This window comes from Euprymna scolopes, chromosome 1 (assembly GCF_053919585.1).
Source record: "Euprymna scolopes isolate OS-2025 chromosome 1, ASM5391958v1, whole genome shotgun sequence".
Classification (NCBI taxonomy): Eukaryota; Metazoa; Mollusca; class Cephalopoda; order Sepiida; family Sepiolidae; genus Euprymna; species Euprymna scolopes.
In genome coordinates this window covers 19,945,902-19,966,309 of record NC_136482.1, presented here as the reverse complement: position 1 = coordinate 19,966,309, position 20,408 = coordinate 19,945,902, and the positions used below count along the sequence as shown (strand labels likewise).

Below are 20,408 nucleotides of genomic sequence, written 5' to 3'. Positions count from 1 at the left end.
TATCTGGGCAGGAGTTGCTAAAAACAGCCTATCCTGCCTTGACAGAGTACAAAATAGACTTTGTGGCTTGGTGGGGGATGCCCTTTTCTCTACCCTGCAACCTCTTTCCCACAGAAGAGATGTAGCGAGCCTGTCGTTCTATCGTTATTTCCATGGCAAGTGCTCGTCTGAGCTCCATTCTCTGGCCCACCTCACCAATCTTTTTCAAAAAACACCCGACTAGCTGAAACCACTGTCAATAATTCCCCCACTCCCTATCTGTGCCTAAATCAAAACGTAGATTCCATGAACAAAGCTTCTTTCTTAGAAGTGCACGCCTGTGGAACTCTGTTCCACTTGCCTATTTCCCTCCCAACTTCAACCTGGATGTCTTCAAGTCCAACACAAACAAATTCCTGATGACCCCCCCCCCAAGTAATGACACCTTACTAATTCTCCAATACTATTGCTACACTATCCCTTTGATTACTGTACACACAATAACCCTTATCCCCAAGTGGCCATTGGGCCTTGATAAGTGGTGAACTCCATGTAAAAAAAAAAGATTTTGCTGTGAAATAATAATGCAAGTATAAATATTTCTAATCAATGCCTGGTTGGAATATTATTTGTTTGACTGCTAGCAATTGCTGTAGTGATGATATGGGAACCGGAAGTCTGTAATTTTAATGGCACAAATTGGCCAAGTTGTAGCAGGTGTAAACAAAAAAAATGTTACAGTAGAAGGAATATGAGTTCTTAAATACAGGGCATACTGATGAGGTTTCCCAGGGTGTTGGAAAGCACTTAAGGCAACGCTTGTTTCGTAAGTATGGGAGCAAGTTCTGGTTGAAGCCTTTTAACACTATAATTGGGATGCCATCAGGGCCAGTTGCTTTACTGGAATCAAGGTTCTTGATTAGCTTGGTAACCTCATGTACAGATATTTGTATGTTACCTAGCGTGTTCTGTGTTATAGGAGGAAATATGGGGAGTTGATGGCCTTCATCGCATAGGGTAGAATTAGCTGCAAAGTTCTCGGCAAATAGTTTGGCCTTGTCTGAAATTGACCTCAAGTCCATTGATAATGGTTGGGATAGAACGCACACTTCTGTTCAGGATCCTATTTGTTATTTGCCAAAATGCCAAAACTGGTGAGAACCAAGCCACTGATCAGCTACTTTGGATTTAACAGACTGAGCATATAACTCTTGCATTTTTTATTACTCTTCTACAGTGGTTGCTGGCAGTCCTGAAAGCAGCTTTAGTCTCAGTACATCTATTACGTTGGTAGCTATGGAAAAAGTGATTTCTGTGCGCAATGGCAGCAGCACATTCTGGGGGAGAACCATGGCTGTCTTTTAGGTTTTTGTTGGAATTTTTTTTTTTTTTTTTTTTTAGATGGTATGAATCGGTCTATGCCTATAATTAACCATTCGGTCAGGTCTGATACTATAGAGGACACATCCTTTTTTAAACATGGAATGCAGAGATAGATCAGATAAATGTACAGAAGCTATCTCAGTCAGCCATGGAGTATCGGTATACAGTACGGTGGAGGGGTACGTCTGGGGACTTGTTATTTCATTTTTATCTTAACTGATACGACGGAGTGGTCGGAGGATCCTAGAGGAGAAAGAATGGAACATGAACATAGCTCAGGGGAAGTTGAGAGAAAAAAGTCTAGGAGAGTTGCATATTGACCTGTAGTATCGGGCACACAGGTGGGCTCGCGAACAATCTGAGTGAGGTCATAAACAGTGGCAAAATCATGACAGAACTTCCCCTCATCGTCCATCTTACTTGAGTGGGTCAGCCATTCCATGTTATGGACGTTGAAGTCACCACAGATGTGGATGTTAGCAAAGGGATGTGCAAACAGAATGGGGTCTATTTTCTCAGATATGCTATTAAAGATAGTAACTCCACTGTTATGGGGTTGATATAAATGCAGTGGTGTAAGCAAGTGCAATACAGAAGCATATATAAGGTAAATTAGGATCTTCTCTAGAGATATCCCTGCCACATGGGAAGCCATCTTTTATGTAGGCACATATTCCACGCTCTGGCGATCTTGGGGGTCAGATTTAGATGTTAAGTTAGAGTATCCGTTAATTATGAACTCATCTAGAGAAGTGGTCGGCCCTATTCCAGTTTCTTTGCTCCCCCCCCCGATCAAGAGTTTAAGTAAACAACCTGAACACTATTTTTACTAAAAATGTTAAAGTTTTAACAATAATAATTTAAATTTAATAATTTAAAAATTTATTAATTAAAATTTTAATGAAAGTTTTATTAATAATTTTAATAATGATGAAAGCTTTAATAATAATGAAAAAGGACCAAATGGTACACTTAGGCATGAGGCACAATAAGAAATGGCTATGGCTTACAATATTAACTAACTGCATTCCCTTTAAGTAAAAATTATTTTCATTTTGTTATTCAACAAAAATCTATTAGACTAGGAAATAATTCAAGCCATTCACTTAACAGTGAACAAAAAAAAAAAAAAAAATTATTCCGTATGAAATCTAAGAAAACAATTACGGTTCTTTTCACAGCACAAAATGGAAATTGCATTTAGTACAGAACAAGAATTTATCCTTTCCATACTGGAAACTTGCAAGTACAGTTTTTGTCGATCACTTCTGGTAGATGACCAATGCCATCTGTCCTTACATCCTGCTCTGGAAAAGACTTAGTTTGCATGTCCAAAGTTTCATTTTTTTTAACATAGGGAGGAGGGGCTTGGTTAACTGGCCATTCTCATTTTTTTTTTTAATTGAATTTTTTCTACTGAACATTAAAGAAGTTCATCTTCAACTTGAATTCACTTAGAAAATTGATTCCTCTTGACGTTTATTTTGTTCTGTGAACGTCTGTAGAGAAGCCAGTTTATTAGACGTATCTATCATGTGGAACACTAAACAGAATACTTGAATGTAAAGCAATTCTATAGTAGATCATTTAATCATGAATATCTACTCCACCCGTGTGTTTATTATAAAGGTGCCCTATGTTAAGAATATCTATACTGTCAGTTTTTTGCTGAATCGTTTACATTTCAACTGGAAACCGTTGTATACGATGATGCTAGGCACACTCATCTATTATCGTACTACTTTACAGAAGTAGTAACATTTTCACTTAGTCTCAAACTTGTCTAGCCAAAACCACTATCAATAATTTCCCCACTCTTTATCCGTGCCTAAACCTAACGTAGATTCCATGAACAAAGCTTCTTTCTTAGAACTGCATGCCTGTGGAACTCTTCAGTTTGCTTTCCAGTTGACTACAATTTGATTGTCTTCAAGTCCAATGTAAACAAGTTCTTGATGAACTATACCCCTAATAATCCAATTTACAAAATTTCCATTAATATGTATACCCATTACCCTTATCCTCAAGTGGGGACTCCTAAAAAAATAAACTCAAAAGATCCAAGACTTAATACAGAAAGTTGTTTTTCACTTTTTAATTAATCCTTGAAGTCTTCTACCCTCTATAGTGCCACATACCCAGATATGTCATGAGGAAAGATAATCAATTTCAGTGATTGAAACAAATTGTCGCAATGCAACTTAATTTTGGCCATTGGGAATGCATTCTTCCAGTTGCAACATAGAATTTGAGCTGGAACAATGTCAAGATTATTCACGGGATCAATCTTCCCTGTATAAGGAAGAGGGAAAAAAAAAAAAAAAAAAATCATAAACACCAGTACTATCTGCTAAAACAAATTTTGTAGCCCTATTTGAAGAGAGAAAGTAAAAACTTATTTAATCCAATTATATCCATTATGGCATATTCTTGAATAAAACCATGAATTTTTTTTTTTTTTTTTTTTTTTTTTAAATACAAGTATGAACTCCAAATTTCATATATTGATAGCAAACAGAAAATGGGCTGTGGTTTATATCAAATGACATGGAGGTTCTATGAAAATAAAGATTAAAAAGGGTTGGGCTTATGACGAGGATTGTTACTATTAGCTATGAAGGTGTTCAACAGAAAGCAGTGAAGTGTGAAAAATCCCTTGTGTATTTTACACTTACAAAAATCTTGGTCAACACAAATTGTGAAAAGTGATTTCTTTCATTAGAAATTTGAGTTTTAGTTAATTCATTTTCTTTTTACAAATACTTAAAGGAAATATTTTTAACAAAGCCTCTCACTCCTTATATTAATAACGGCTTTCCAAATAATATTTAGAAAACTTTTTTAACATAGGGAGGAGGGGCTTGGTTAACTATTCTGTACCATCACAATTTTAAAAAAATGTACGCTTTATCCAAAAATAGTTAAAGTCCCTGCTGAGAACATAATATAGCAGGAATTGATTCTTTGCACTTCACTGCTTTCTGCTGGAAGTGGCAATTCTTGGGCATTATGTCAATATACCAAAGAATCACTGGAAAAGAAAGCTGCACTGATTTCGAAAGATTTTACCATGATCAAAACAAGACTGAAAATAAAGTGACACTTTTCTGGAGGTTGAAGATTCATTGTGAATTGCTTCAAACTTTTCTACCTTGTCATAGCTAAGGGAACGAGAACATGCTACGCCCCGTGTATTAAAGAGTTCAGTTTGAAATTCCATGCAGCTTCCAAGTCCAACAAGGTACACAAAGGTTGGAGATTACATTAGATAAAAAAAAAAATTAAGACGAGAACAATAGTTTGAATAATCCAAATAATGAAAAAAAAAAAAATAAAAAAAACAAGAACAGATATTTTATTACAAGTCATAATATCAAAAAGAACTTATAAAATTAGACTTTTTTTATGGAAACCATTATGTTTCCAGTTTTCCTGGACACTAATCAAGTCAAATAATCTTAAATCGGCAGAAAATATTCTCATTTTAATGTCTTTATTAGATAATTCTTTGTTCGTCAAATAGTCATGCATGTGACCAAAACGTGTTGCATCTTTTTGCTTCCTGTGTTTTTGCCGTTATTTTAGTAAATAGTCTTTTAGTCTTTGTATTTTCTGATGACATTCATTGAATGAAATAAAATAGGTAAAGCTCATTTTTGAGGATTTATTTGTGCTTAATTTGTTTTATCTTAGTTCACTAGTTCTCGGCCAGAATTCTAATAAAAAACAAGAATGAAATCTGTACGATATATGTATGCGTGATGAAATGAAAATACTGTATTCCAAAAATGTAAACTTAAGAAAAAAAAAAAAAAAAAGCTAAATGTAAACTTATTTAAAAACGAGGTAGTTAGCAATTCAAGATTTATATTGCTCTTAATTTTAATATACTTAAGTATTTTTGCATGCTATGTAAATATATCAAAGAATTTTCTGTTAATTTATTTGAAACTGACATTTCATCTGTGCATTTTTATGAACAATCAAGGAATTTTGATGCTTTTTATACAAGGTCATTGATCCGAGGGAGAACGCCATTTTACTAAGAGAGTCATTCATTTTTCATCTCATAATTTAGGATGCTAAAACCAACTATTAAAAAAAAAAAAAAAAAAAAAAAAAAAAAGAAAAAAAAAAAAAAAAAAAAAAAAAAAAAAAAAAAAAAAAAAAAAAAAAAAAAAAAAAAAAACGCTGTGGCTTTTGTTTGCTGAACAAATCTTACAATATTTATAACAGCAACATCTAGTTTTTAACATAAAACTATGATTCCTTTTTGTCTTCATGGCCCAAGTCAGTAGGGAAATTGTGATATGAAAACAAACGATTCTCTTGATAGTCACATAAAGACTGTTTGTTATTAATGTTATGAACCGTTACATTAAAAAAATAACAGTCGAAACTTTCTGCTTTTGAGGTTTTGATTTAAAAAATATTGGTTGTAGCATCCTAAATTACGAGATGAAAAAAAAAAAAGGAACGAATATTTTAGTAAAATGGAGTTTTCTCCCTCAGATCAATGACCTTGTATAAAAAAAGCACCAGAACTTTTAATTGGAAGTTCATTTTAAATTAAGAAAAACTCGAAACATTCAGAATAAGCAATCGAAAGCAAAAATAAGATAAATATAAAATCGCCTAAAAATTCACATTAATTGCTTAAAAACGATTTTCTTTATGAAAATAAAACTTGAACTATGTGATTTTTAGAATGTTTTTGTTACATGTACATCATATAGATTTTTGTCTTAAGGGGGGGGGTGGAGAGATTGATTAAAAACCTTTTAATATGTCAAAAAAAAATTTATTTGTTTTCTAATTCTTCGCTGATTATTTTTTGTGTGTTTCTGCTAAATTTGTTATATTCGTTTGGACTGACAAAATCCCTATTCATAATTAGAAAAGGTTGACCCTTTATCTCCAAATTGCTCCGATTGAATGGCAAAAAAGAATCCTTTTGGCCTACTTTCACATCGCTAGGTTTGAAAGTAAATTTTGTTTTCAGAAAATTCCACGGGAACCGAACAGCCACATAGCTACCAGTTTGCGGATTGATATAAATACGAATGAGTGAACGCTGGCACATATTGACAAAAATCCTGAGCATGGCGAAAGACACAAAAAAGAATGTGCACCCTGCAACAAACGGATGATCACCCATGGTGATAACCGATTGAAAGAAATCCTCATAATTTGTCCAGATGAGGTTGCCTGAAGCAATAATGCCTACCATGCTCATTGGATACAAAAATAACTGGACCATTTGGTAATACCCAACAGTACTGTTTGCATAGACAAGTTTGTAGTGTTTACTGATCTTGTCTGCTTCATACCGAGGAATAAATTTAGAAGCATTTGGCTCTTGAGTGAGATAACGAATACCAAAGTTTTTTCCTCCGAAACTAGGTTGCAGGAGACCAGATTTATTCTGTGTATAAAGGCATGTGCTTTGGTTGTTTGGATTTGATAAACACTGTTGGCTCATTGGTAGCAATTTCTGAAAGGTAAAAAAAAAAAAAAGTCAATGTCAGTTTAGTTTTGTAGCATAGTTCCTGGCTTGGATAGGATATCAAGGAGGATAGAATACACTAACAAATATGAATTATGTAAAAGTTAAAATAAAAATCATTTTCTGTATTTTTGACGATCCGCCATTCATTATTAGATGACGGACAGACTTCTCTCCCTTTGCTTTACAGATCGGCAAAATAGAATAATTTCCTTTTTTTGGGGGGGGGGGTATTTTAATAAATATAGGTATCTACACCCAAAATTATCAAGTAGAATTTAGAAAAAAAAAAATTATATATAAATCCTATTTTTTCGTTTTGCCATCAATAAGGTGAGAGCATTGCCAAGGCTGCTACAAGGAAGGTTGGCTCCCTCTACCGTGCTAGAAAACTACTTACGCCTGACAGTATCCTGTACCTCTATAAGACAACCATTCGCCCATGTATGGAGTACTGTTGTCACATCTGGGCTGGTGCATCTGCTGCTTGTCTCTCGCTCCTGGACAGGGTTCAGAAAAGAGTCGCCAACCTGATAGGTCCTGAACTGTCATCTGGGCTTCAACCTCTGTCCCATCGACGAGATGTTGCATCCCTCTGCCTGTTCTACAAATACTTTAATGGTGAATGCTCTGACGAACTGCAAACACTTGTACCTCCCCGACAAGCTATTAAGTCTCATCCCTTTACAGTAGAGATCCCTAGGTGCAAGAAAGCCTTTTACTCAAATAGTTTCTTCCCCAGAATGCGGGTCTTTGGAACTCCCTTCCGGGATTCTGCTTTCCCAACTGCAATGATATGCAGAAGTTCAAGTGTAATGTTAACAAACATCTTTCTACTCTTCTCCCTTCATAATGACCCCGCTAATTAATTCCCTAATAGTAGCCCCCTGCTTCAAAGTGGCACTGTGCCTTGTTTGGGGTGAAAATTGGAAAAAAAAAAAAAAAAAAAAAAAAAAAAAATACAAGTAAAAATAAAATAAAACAGGGGAGGTAAGTCAGTGTCTTTTCACCCAGAAATATGCACAGAGTCGGGAAAATACAATGAAACTGATTTTTACTTTTGATTAAAATTCTGCTCATTAATTTTTCATAATTTTTGATGAGGATATTTATTCTTGCATAAGTATGTATATGAAAGAATTTCTGCTAATTTATTCAGAACTCCCATATTTCACAAGTACATTTTTATGAAGTATTAAAGAATTTTTTAAATTGGAAGTTCATTTTTCCAATAAGAAATCTGTAAAAAATTAGAAAAAATGTTAGAAAATGTCAGCATACCTGAGATACAAACCGATTGTGCCCCGTGTTGACTTTCAGAAAACATATTTTGTTTGTCTGGAGAACAGATCTAAAAAACTAAATAGAAAGTATTTTTGAAATTAAAAATAAACATACATTATGTTTGAATTTTTGAGATGAGAATTGATTATTCATATTTGGATTCTTTGGACAACTTAAATGTTATTTTCATGTTTTGGTTGATCTTAAAGCGTAGTATCAATAAAGTGCTTGGTAAAAATCCGTTATAAATTACATGAGTCATGGTCGATAGAACAAGAGCATGCTACATTTGATATTCCATGCAGATTCGAGTTGGACAGAAAGATTCCCAGGGTTCAAGATACAAGGCGCCTTCAATAAGTTTCCAGACTTCTTTATATGGGCACTGATTTATCGAATACACATGAAACTAGTACTTTTCAAAGTACTCTCCTCTGGCTGCAATGCACTTGTACCGTTCTAACAACTTCTGGAAGGCCCCATGGAAGTTCTCTTGTGAGAGTGTCAATGACCCTCGTCACAGCCTCTTTCATCTCCATATCCTCATAACGACAGTCTAAGATTTTCCTTGAGCTTAGGGAATAACCAAACAAACTTTACGTAAATCTACATCTTCAGTTCCTCACAAATAATTGTATGTAGAGTTCCCACACTGGCATCAAACTGCAAACTTATTGTCTCTATAGACACACGACCGTCCTTATCCATGAAATTATTTGGACAATCAACTCGTGTTCTGACTTTCTTATACCTCCCACACATCTTTCAAACTGCGTTCCTTGAATCTCTTATGCCACTCCAAAACAGATTCTTGATTCATGCAAGATGGTCAAAAAGCAGTCAGAAGCATTCCATACATTTCTGTGACATTTATTCCAAGTTTAAAATAGAATTTTATTGAATATCGTTTTTAGTTAGGCACTATCTAAAGTAAGAGGCGTAACATTTAAACTACATTTAAATAAATATTGTGCAAAGATGGTGTCATACAATTCGAAAAAGTTATTTTCTGTGCATCTTTCATGCCACAGAAATTTCTTTAGATAGGAATCTAAGATTTTCTACAACCTAACATTGATTTAATAAACTGTTCATAACGATTCTAATAGCTTTCTATTGCCTGTATGGACTTCATATCATGAAATAACATGCTTTACAGTATAGTGGGAAAATCCCAAATCATTATCGTCCTTGCCACTCATATCTTGAGATTAAAATGAATTTAGTATTTAAAATTTTAAAATATTTGTCACTATTTTCATATTTAAATATTGAATTATATGCACAAAACAGAATATTTTTTCAAATCCGTCCTTGACCTTTTGGCTAGGAACATAAATCATCTTTCCTCTACATTGTAAAAAATTGCACCCTACATTATAAATAATGTTTCTAGACTGAAGTAATTTCATTTTTTTTATATCCAGAGTGCTTCTTAGGAAGCCAAAAGTTTGTATTTTTTAAATTAAAAATATATTTTATATTTAAATTAAATATAAATTGTGCATTCATAGAGAATGAACACAAATACACTAATTTACCAAGATATCTGGTGTCTTAAGTTTTGTAAAAGAAAAAAAAACCCAGTCTACATTAAAAAATTTAATATTTTTGCTTAAAATCACTAAATAAAATTGTAGAGAATGAACTCATTTTAAAATGGAAACTTGATAGCCAACATCTCTATGTAGGTTTCTTTAAATCTTTCCCTATATTAAAAAAAAAAAAAAAAAATTCAGGTGGTGTATGTGTATTTACAAATGACGCATGTTGGCAGTCAACTAATGTTGATTGGAATGTGTCCTGCTTGAATCTCTGGGCTTTGTGTCCTTATTTCATAATTCTCCAAATTTTATGCAAATGATCCTTCATTTTCAGGCTATTAACTACATTGTTTTAACACCAAGTCTAACAAACAAAGATGTAAAAAACCCACAATCAACTAAAAATGTAGATTACTACCCCACAAAGAAATGCACGGGAAAATGGTTAACTGTCAAAAAACAAAACTGATCCCCCACTGAATTCTAAATTATTTTTTTTAGTACTCGTGATGAAATAATTTAAAAAGCCATTCTTTAACATGGGAGAGGGAAGAACTTTTAAAAATTCTGTACTTTCCGCTAACAATTTAATATACAAACGACACTAAAAATTGAATTTAACCGGAAAAGCAGGTGCTTTTTGTGCAATGGGGTCCCAAATTTGAGCCTCACTTTAAGTTTAGGAAAAGTGAAGTCACATGATACTCAGCTGATGGTGTTGCAAATAACATTGAATTTATCCTTTGAATGAACATGGATATAAACAGGAACCAATTTTATAGCATTTATGTGTTATATATTCATTTACCACTTTCAGTTTCTATTTTTGTGTGTGTGTGTGGGGGGGGGATAATGGTAGAAATCCAAATAAATACCGCCATGGCCTTTGTTGGTTCACACACAAAAATAAAATCAGTTAAAACACAAACAAACTTTAAGGGGGGGGGGGCTGAAAGATCACATGGCTCAAAATAGGCTATCTTTTCCAAAATTGAAAGCGAGGCTCAGATTTGGGACCCCATTGCAAGACAAGCATGGAAAAAAAAAAAAAAAAAAAAAAAAAGCTTGGCCTGTAAACTGCAGAAACATCCTTTTCTTTCCGCCAGGTTTTTCATGGTATTCACATGTAATCACCTAAAAAATTAGTGGGGGAGGGATGAAGATGACACCTAGAATATTAGTCCTTGGTTAATGTGCGCTACAGTACCAACTATAAACTTACCTTTCAAAAGGTTGATTTATAAAAGGTATTTGGATCCGTTTTGATCCAATTTGGATTGAATTAATATCACATTTAAAATCATTGACAAGTAGTTTTTATGATATTAAGACCTTTATTATACAAAGTATTCGCTATTGTAGTTCTTCGTTATAGCGCAATCCAGTCAAAAAATTTTTTTAAAGTCAATGGTATCAACTTTTTATGCCAATTTCAATTAAACGCAGTCTTATCTACTTAATTGTTATGTCACAATGGGTTACCAGTGGGACCTGTGGAATTTCCACAGAAGACTCATTCATATGGAATATATTGAGGTTGACATTATGTAGATGTTCAGCATAAATGGAGATGCTCTGATATTGTAGCTATTGTTAAAATTTTAAAGTGTGTGGGGGGTGGCGTGAATTTAAAAAAAATTAAAAATTAAAAAAACGTTTGTCTAAATTATATTCGGTTTATTGGAAAGAGCATCAAATTTACATTGACGCATCGGAAACATTGAATCAATAGAAAAATGGATTCATTTTTAAAAGTTTAAAAATTGAAAATACTGAACTTGTAAAATTCAATTAATTTTATTACTGTTTTTTTTTTTTTTTTTTTTTAAATACTTTTTATACAACTTTAGTTTATTTTGGAAGTATAATCCATAAAGAAAATAACCCACTTTTAAAAGAGAAATTACGAGTTTTATTTAAATTTTTATTCGCAGTTTCGTGTTAGGGGTGTCAAATTCCGGGTTTGTATTACTGTACAGATTCGAAAAAGTTGTCAAAATATATATAAATACATGTTATCAAAAGCAAGAGAAGTTACTTTTCTACCAAACTGGATATATTTTTCGTGTTTTTATTCAATGTAACATGTTTATTCAGCTCGAAAACCATACAGGGTTTACCGATGTATTGGAACATTCAAGATGGCGTCTTATTCTTTAACACGGTAAGTGTGGGAAAAGATGTTATAAATAAAAAACCGGATAAAATACCGTTAAAAACTCGCTCAATATATGTTACCGTGACATAGGTTGACGGGTTTTTAATAGTTTTTTATTTATAACACCTTTTTCCATACTTACGGTGTTAAAGAGGGTGTGAGACGCTAGCAGTGTCAGAAATTTCGTGAAAATAGTGAATAATTCCACCCCATCTTTCCAAGCTTATAACTCCTCGAAAAATGTAATTCAAGCCCTAATTTTTTTTTCAATTAAAGGAGTAAGGACCAAGGTTTTATTTAAAAAAAAAAAAAACAAAAAAACAATGTGTTTTTTTTTTTTTAAAAAGGTTTTAAACTTCGGACTTTACAGGTAAATTTCTAAAAAACTGTTTTTTTTTTTGTTTTAAATTTGAATATATTATTTATTGACCTTTTCTCTTCAATTTGTGATATATAAAACTATTAAACATAAATTAATTATTTACTTTTTAAGAGAAAGTTGAAAATGGAGGGGGGGGCGTGAAAATGGGGGGGCGTGAATTTAAAAAAAACGTTTGTCTAAAATATTATATTCGGTTTATTGGAAAGAACATAAAATTTCACATTGACCCTGAAAATATCGTAAAAATAGAATCAATAGAAAAATTTTGATTGATTTTTAAAATTTAAAAATATTGAGTTTAAAAATTGAAAAATATTGAGTTCGGAAAATTCATTACTGTTTTAAAAAAAAATAAAAATATTTTTATTACTTTTAAAACAACTGTAATAGTTTATTTTGGAAGTATAATCCATAAAGAAAATAAATAACCCACTTTTAACAGAGAAATTACGAGATTTTTATATTGTATTCGCAGTTTCGTGTTAGGGGTGTAAAAAATTCCTACAAAAATTCTGATACTGCTAGTGAGACGCCATCTTGAATTTTCGAATACATCGGTAAACACGGGTTTTCGAGCTGAATAAATATGTTACATTGAATAACACAAAAAATATATCCAGTTTGGCAGAAAAGTAACTTATCTTGCCTTTGATAACATTTGTTATATATTTGTTTGACAACTTTTTCGAATCTATGTGTACAGTAATACAAACCCAAAATTCCTTACCGGAATTAATTTTTTCAATAAGTTTTAAAATAAAGCTGCAGTATTTTCTTTATGGTGACAAATTTATCGTTCCATCCTGTAGATATGTTTTACTTGAAAACCATATTTCGATTTTCGCTGTTATAATGAAGAAGCGCCGGTATTGTTTTCAGTGGTGGCGTGCGTGTGCATTCAATTTTTGAGCGCATTATGCATGACTTAATTTGTTTCACTTTCAACTTCATTTTTAATGTGTGCAACGCAACGGTTTGTCATTGTCAGGAAAATAACTTTGTACGAGAATGTGACGCTAAAACGAACGCAACCACAAGGAAAAAAAAAAAAAAAAAAAAGAAAAAGATGCGACTATTTAATACGTAAAGATACAGGAAGAGACTGTTGGATACAACAGAAAAAAAAATGTTCCAGATGGGTTTAGTATTATTACCGTACTCAACATGTATTGGAAAAAAGTTATCAAGGCACAAGATAATTCACTTTTCTACCGAACTGGATATTTTTATAGGGTTTTTATTTAATGTAACATGTTTATTCCGCTCGAAAAATACCGTGTTTACCGGAAAATTTAAAATGGCGCCCCGTCCCGACTCTCTTAAACACAGTAAGTTTGGGAAAAGGAGTTAAGAATAAAAAATACTGTTAGAAACTAGCTCAATATGTTACCGTGACGTGACATTGGCGGACATATATTCGGTGGGTTTTTAACAGTATTTTGTAAATTTAATTAACTCCTTTTCCCAAACTTACCGTGCCAAAGAGGGAGTCGGGCGCCATTTTAAATTTTCCAATACATCGGTGTAAACAGTTTTTCGAGCTGAATAAGCATGTTACATTAAATAAAAACACTAAAAACTTATCCAGTTGGGTAGAAAAGTAGCTTATCTTTCCTTTGATAACATGTTATATATTTGTTTTTTTTTACAACTTTTTCGAATCTATGTGTACAGTAATAGAAAACAAAAATTGTTTTATATGCAAAATAGAAAACGTTGCCGCAGTTTTCTTTAAGAAAAAATTAACTTAAATCGTTACATTAAAAAGTCGTCGCAGCTTTTTTTTTTTATATATATATAGAATGTTTTGTTTGATAAACATTACAATTCCTCTGCAATTATTGTTACATTAAAGACATATCGAAAACATATTTTCACTTACCAACATTTTCTGAGCCGTGAAAAGTCTAAACCTTTCAAAACAAATGTCTGTTGTTTTTGTGGTCGATCGCGCACTCTTATGTCCTTTTATAGCGAAAAAATATTTCTTCGCAAATGGTTTACATTTTGAGAAAACGCAGACAATCGACACGCTGCTTTGTGCTGAATATCAAGTTTTTATTTAATTATTAAAAAAAAAAAAAGCTAGCGATAAAAAAAGTAAAATTAAAAACCGGCATGGAGTGAAACATGAAGGACGTGATCCGGTGTAAAACATAGAAAGTCCCCAGTTAATAATTTACCTAACTCGCACAGAAGTATCCAACTCGATATCACAGTAGCATTTAATTATCGGAGCGGATCACAATGTGGAAAAATTTAAATTGTTTACACAGCATAGATTAATTCCTAATTAGCAAATGCTTCAAAGATTTTTATAATAAAAAACTCAAACAAAACCAACCTGCCTTCTCCCTTGAGGCTTGCATTTACGAACATCCGTGGGCTTAGAACTAATTTAAATGATGTCGAAGCATTTCTCCTAACAAACATCCCGGAATTCTTAGCACTAAGTCAGACTAACCTACACTCCTCCATCCCCTCTAACTACTTTAACATTCCCGGATATCTCCCACTCTGCCGTAAGGACTCTGACAGATATATGCACGAACTTGGAGTCTACATTTGTAACACCCTCCCCTTGACTAGAGAAACAAACCTAGAATCGGACGATCAAGCCTCTTTCAGCTTTAGACTAAACATACAACATAACATTAGCCACTTTTATTTTCTCTACCGCTCTCCCTCAACCCAGGACTGCACCATAATAAACAAAGTCTCTGGCAGCATAGACACAGCACTCTCCTTCGACACTAGCGTACAAGTACATGTATTTGGTGACTTTAATGTCCACCACAAAAACTGGCTTGGATTCTATACTTACACAGATGCAGTGGGCAGCACAACACATAGCTTCTCTATATCTCACTCCCTATCACAAATTGTTACGTTTCCAACCCGTTTCCCAGACCAGCAAGAACAACATGTATCACTTCTAGATCTATTTCTGACCACAGCTCCCGCGGATTGTATAAGAAATGCTGACAGCCCACTTGAGAACGCTGTTCATGTAGTGATAATGGTAGGAATCGCCCTAAACTCTAGACCTAACATGGAGAAGCAAGTGCTAAAAACAACGAGATATTATAAAAAGGCTGACTAGGAAGCCATCAGAGATCTTATCAGAGATGCGCCATGGGGAAATATTTTTTCTCTTCCTGCTGAACAGTGCGCAAATGAGACCACTGAATGGTTCAAAACGGCAATTGAAGTACATGTTCCCATGCGGAAATTTTATAGCAAGCCCCACTCTTGCCAATAGTTTACTTCGACTTGCGCAACTGCCATTGCTCAAAGGCAGCATGCATAACGCAGATTTAACCGCCATAAGTCCAGTTCAAACAGACAGAAGTATATTGAAGCTAAAAGTAACGTTAAAAAAGAAATAGCGACAGCTTAGAGAGAATTTACTGAAACCACTAAAAAACGCATCGAAGCACAAAAATTAGGAGTGCGTGACTTCTGGAAAATCTACAACAGTGTAGTAAATAATAGGCAATCAACAATTCCCCCACTAACCAACAATCATGAGGTTGTTTGCTCAGCAACCGACAAGGCTAACATGCTTTTCAGTTGGTTTGCTTCAAACTCCACACTGGACCCTTCCAACCACCCCCTACCTGACTTTCCTTTGCAGACAGACGCCATGCTAGACGATCTGAAAATCACCCCTTCTCAGGTGCATGCTATCATAAAAAACCTTGACAAAAGCATGTGGACCCGATCTCATCCCAGCTGTGCTATTAAAAAAGTGCTCAGCCGAAGTAGCTCCAGTTCTCTCCAAACTCTACAACAAATGCCTTAATGAATCTTGCTTTCCAGGCTGTCGGAAAACTGCTTCTGTGGTACCAGTTTTCAAGAATTCTGGCGAAAGAACTGACCCATCAAATTATCGCCCCATTAGCCTCCTCCCACTTTTCGCCAAAATATTTGAGACCATAATTAATCATGCTCTAGTCCATCACCTTACAGATGCTAAACTTCTGACTGGCAAACAATATGGATTAAGACAAGCCCATTCCACAGCAGACATCCTAACTGTAATCTCTGAACGTATATACCATTTATTGGACAAAGCGGGGGAGGGCAGAGCGGTAGCTCTAGATATATCTAAGGCCTTTGACAGGGTATGGCATGAAGATCTCCTACGGAAAATTAAATCATACGGTATCACTGGTAGAATACTTAACATAATTAAATCCTTCTTAGATAAGAGAAAAATCCAGGTTGTCCTCGACGGTCGTACATCTAAACAATATGATATAAATGTAGGAGTGCCTCAGGGTCTATCCTTGGACCTCTATTGTTCCTAATATTCATTAATGACCTCCCCAACAAAATTGCCTGTGAGATGGGTATATATGCTGATGACACCACACTCTATAACAGGCATGACAGGAAAACAAATGAACACATATCTAAAGAAATGGCAAAAACACTAGAGGATGACCTCCAATCTGTAATGGAATGGGGACAAAAATGTATGGTCACATTCAATGCTGCCAAGACTAAACTGGTTTCCTTCAATAATTACAAGAAACCTTCTCTACCACCAATAGCAATGGCCAGTGACTTTATCTGAGTGTACATCTTTTAAACTGCTCGGCCTAACGTTCACAAGAAACATGAGTTGGAACAATTACATTAAAAGCATTGCCAGGGTTGCTGCGAAGAAGGTAGGCTCTCTCTACCGTGCTAGAAAACTACTAACACCCGAAAGTATCCTGTACCTCTATAAGGCCACCATTCTCCCATCTATGGAGTATTGCTGTCACATGGGGCTGGTGCATCTGCTACTAGTCTCTCGCCAAGGTTCAAAAGAGAGTCACTAATCTGATAGGCCCTGAACTGGCATCTAAGCTTCAGCCTCTGTCCCATCGACGAAATGTTGCATCCCTCTGCCTGTTCTACAAGTATTTTAATAGTGAATGCTCTGGTGAACTGCAGACACTTGTGCCCCCATGACGTAGACACCCTCGACAAACCCGACAAGCAGCTAAATCCCACTCCCACACAGTAGAGAACCCTAGATGTAAAAGATCTTTCTACTCCAGTAGTTTCTTCCCCAGAACCACTAAACTCTGGAATTCCATTCCAGGTCCCTGCTTCCCCAACTGTACTGACATGCAGAAGTTCAAGTGTAACATGAACCGACATCTTGCTGCCCAAATCCCAACATAGTACCCCAGTAGTTGTTGCCCCTGATAGTAGCTCCCTACACCAAAGTGGCAATGTGCCTTGTTTGGGGTGAAAATGTAATAAAAAAAATAAATAAATAAATAAAAAAAAAAAAATTAATTCTATTTATAGTAGTCCAATTTAAGAATGTATTCATAGGATAAAATGCAAAGAATATCGACGAGGTTTGTATAATAGTACCTAATAGCAAATAAAGCTATTACAGACGTACAGGTTTTGCTATGTGGGTATGATAATGTTTCGATCTGTAGTTATAAATAACTAAGATCTCATCAGGAAAAACGTCTTTTTCTTTAAGCGTTCATATTGGAAAGCTGCTATGAACACTTAAAGAAAAAGAGACCTTTTTTGGCCTGCTGAGATCTGTAGTGGTACTCAGGTCTCATAAGATCCCTTTTTCCACCACAAATAAAATAAAACAAAATAAAATCAAATATGTGAAATAAACGATGTTTATTTACACAAAAAATAACAAGTAACACACAAATCATTTATTTAGTGTCCAAAGTGTGTGTCTGGATAGACAGTTCTTGCAAATGGGAAAGTTATTGAGACTTTGTTGTTTTGACAAGAAAAAGGAGAGAGTGTCCTTTGTTTTCTCAGCAAGAAAACGGGCTTAATTTTTGTGTGTGCTAGGAGAAATAAAACAACTTATCTGTTGACCTAAAAATATATATACGGACAGATTTCAGCGAGACATCAGTTTCCTCTGAATAAATTCTTGAGTGGAAGTTGGGATCTTTGGCCATTATGTCTGATTACTTAATTTTTCTTTACAGTTTTAAAATTTTCTGGTGAATGTAGGTGTGATTCAAACAAATGTCAAAAAGCAAATTGCTTTCGTCCTCCACTTTGTTGGAATATGCTCTCTTCTTCACTTCCACAATCAAATTAGTTTTCACAGGAACTGTAAATATTCAGGCAAAAGAGATATAAACCCCGCATACTTTGAAGGACCCAAAAACATATGCTCCCCTCCACAATGGTGCCTTTGGCCGAGGGAGGTAAAAAAAGATGCTTCAAAACTCATGTACAAGCTTAATTATCTCACGCACCCATTCATATGTGCTAATAATAGATTGCATCAACAAAAGCAAATTAGTACTCACTCAGATGCATTAACAGAGCAAAGTAGGAATACACACACAGTGCCACGCTGCCTAATACTCACATTATCTATTATTCACACATATCTATTCATACTAACATACTAGCATATATCATATATATAGACATATATATGCATAGCTTTCATGTTTGAGTATTCATTGGACATTTTCCTACCAAAACCTAAGTTTGTGTAAACTTTCCAAAATAAACAATTCCAATTAAAAAAGACTTTTATCTTATGGTAAATTTATAATTATATAAATGTTTTGCTATTTAATCATGTTTACCTTGATTTTTTATTTACAAAACACAGTTTATGTTAATCAGCACTTGCTAGCTGTGTCGTATAATAGGCCGCCCATAGACAGATTGGCGGTTGTAGCCAGTGCAAAATACAGAATTAGAAATTGGAGCTCATTGTTTTATTAGCATAGGCAGGTTTTTAGTTTATAAAAAAGTGTGATGACAAAATTAGAGAGATGGGTCGAACAGGCAGAGCGGTGGTTAACATAGCGTTATGTGGATCACTACATCACAGAATGATTCATGGAATGTAATTTTGAAGGAGTCTGTTTTGGGGAGTCAGAAAAAGCAGATCAGAAAAAGTCTGTCTCTGATTTCCCGAGAATATAGATCAGTGGACATCTCATGGAGGCAATGAGACAGAAATAAATGGTGGCTACAACTATAGCAACATAGAGAACTCACTCTCCTTTTAAGGACGAGAAACAATGATGTGACTTTGATCGTTGAAAACCATGGTGACTGAATAAAACCCATTTATCCAGAACGAAATGAGACTTGTCTCTGTTTCTATGAAATGAGAGAGCTTTTGTTGCAGACGTAATGAATGGTGGGACACAAACCACTCAGGGACATGGCCATGAGAGCAGCATATTAAAGGTTCTTTTATGCCCCCCACCCTCTCAAAAAAAAATGATTGATGTGCTGTATCTGGGAACATTGAGACGATGCAATAGATAGTGATTCACTGATTATATTTCATTAATTTCCATTTCAATACATGTACATTTTAATATGTTTTAATTTTTCCTTCGCTATAACTTATCATTTATATCCAATTCATATTAATTGTTAACATAGTTCTTTGCAATACGTTATATGAAAATGAGTGCTGGGACAATTTCAATATTTTTTCCGATTCTGATACAATTACCGATGCTCTATTAAATTCCTGAATCCGATACAATTACCAATTCTGATTCTTTAGAAATCTCTAAATATTTAACTATAGAGTCGTTATTATTTCCTGATTATGGTAAAAACTCATTTGCAGATATTTTTGCTAACATAAAAATACACTGATTTTGGTTTTACTGGTTGTTTAAAATCAATCTATATATCAATACGATAGCATTTCGTATTATTTTGTGTGTCACACTTACATCTTTTATCTTCTGAGTGACTGTCATTCAATTGTTATGACCTTCCATTTCTTGGAATGAATAATTTTACCAAGAATTCTTCGTAAGTTTTGGTTTTGGTTTCGATTATAGCTGATCGCTCTCAAGTCATCTACTTTTTATAAATAATTTTACCAATAATTCTATTTAAGTTTTGGTTTCGATTGGTTTCTGAAGAAACTCAAGTTATATATATATATATATATATATATATATATATATATATATATATATATATATATATGTATGTTTTTTCTTCATAAGTTTTCGTTTCAGTTTTGATTCAAGCTGATGCACCTAAGTCATATGGATATATTCTTTATATTATATAAGAATTGATAGAAAATTGACTCTATAATAATATATACAAAATCTTAACAAATTAAAATAAAATATCATATTTAAGCATATTTTATGACCAGGCTATGCTAGGCGTCTC

The 20,408-nt window shown here is 34.0% G+C and overlaps 1 protein-coding gene across 1 annotated transcript; it reads right to left on the bottom strand.

Annotated features, from left to right (window-relative positions):
* Positions 1 to 6,032: 6,032 nt before the first annotated feature.
* Positions 6,033 to 14,406, bottom strand: LOC145284459 (uncharacterized). The gene is made up of 3 exons (XM_080133327.1): positions 14,119 to 14,406; positions 8,150 to 8,227; positions 6,033 to 6,856 (listed from the first exon to the last, which is right to left on the bottom strand). The coding sequence occupies exons 1-3, from the start codon at positions 14,122 to 14,124 to the stop codon at positions 6,164 to 6,166; spliced, it is 777 nt and encodes a 258-aa protein (XP_079989453.1). The 5' UTR covers positions 14,125 to 14,406; the 3' UTR covers positions 6,033 to 6,163.
* Between the last annotated feature and the right edge of the window lie 6,002 nt (positions 14,407 to 20,408).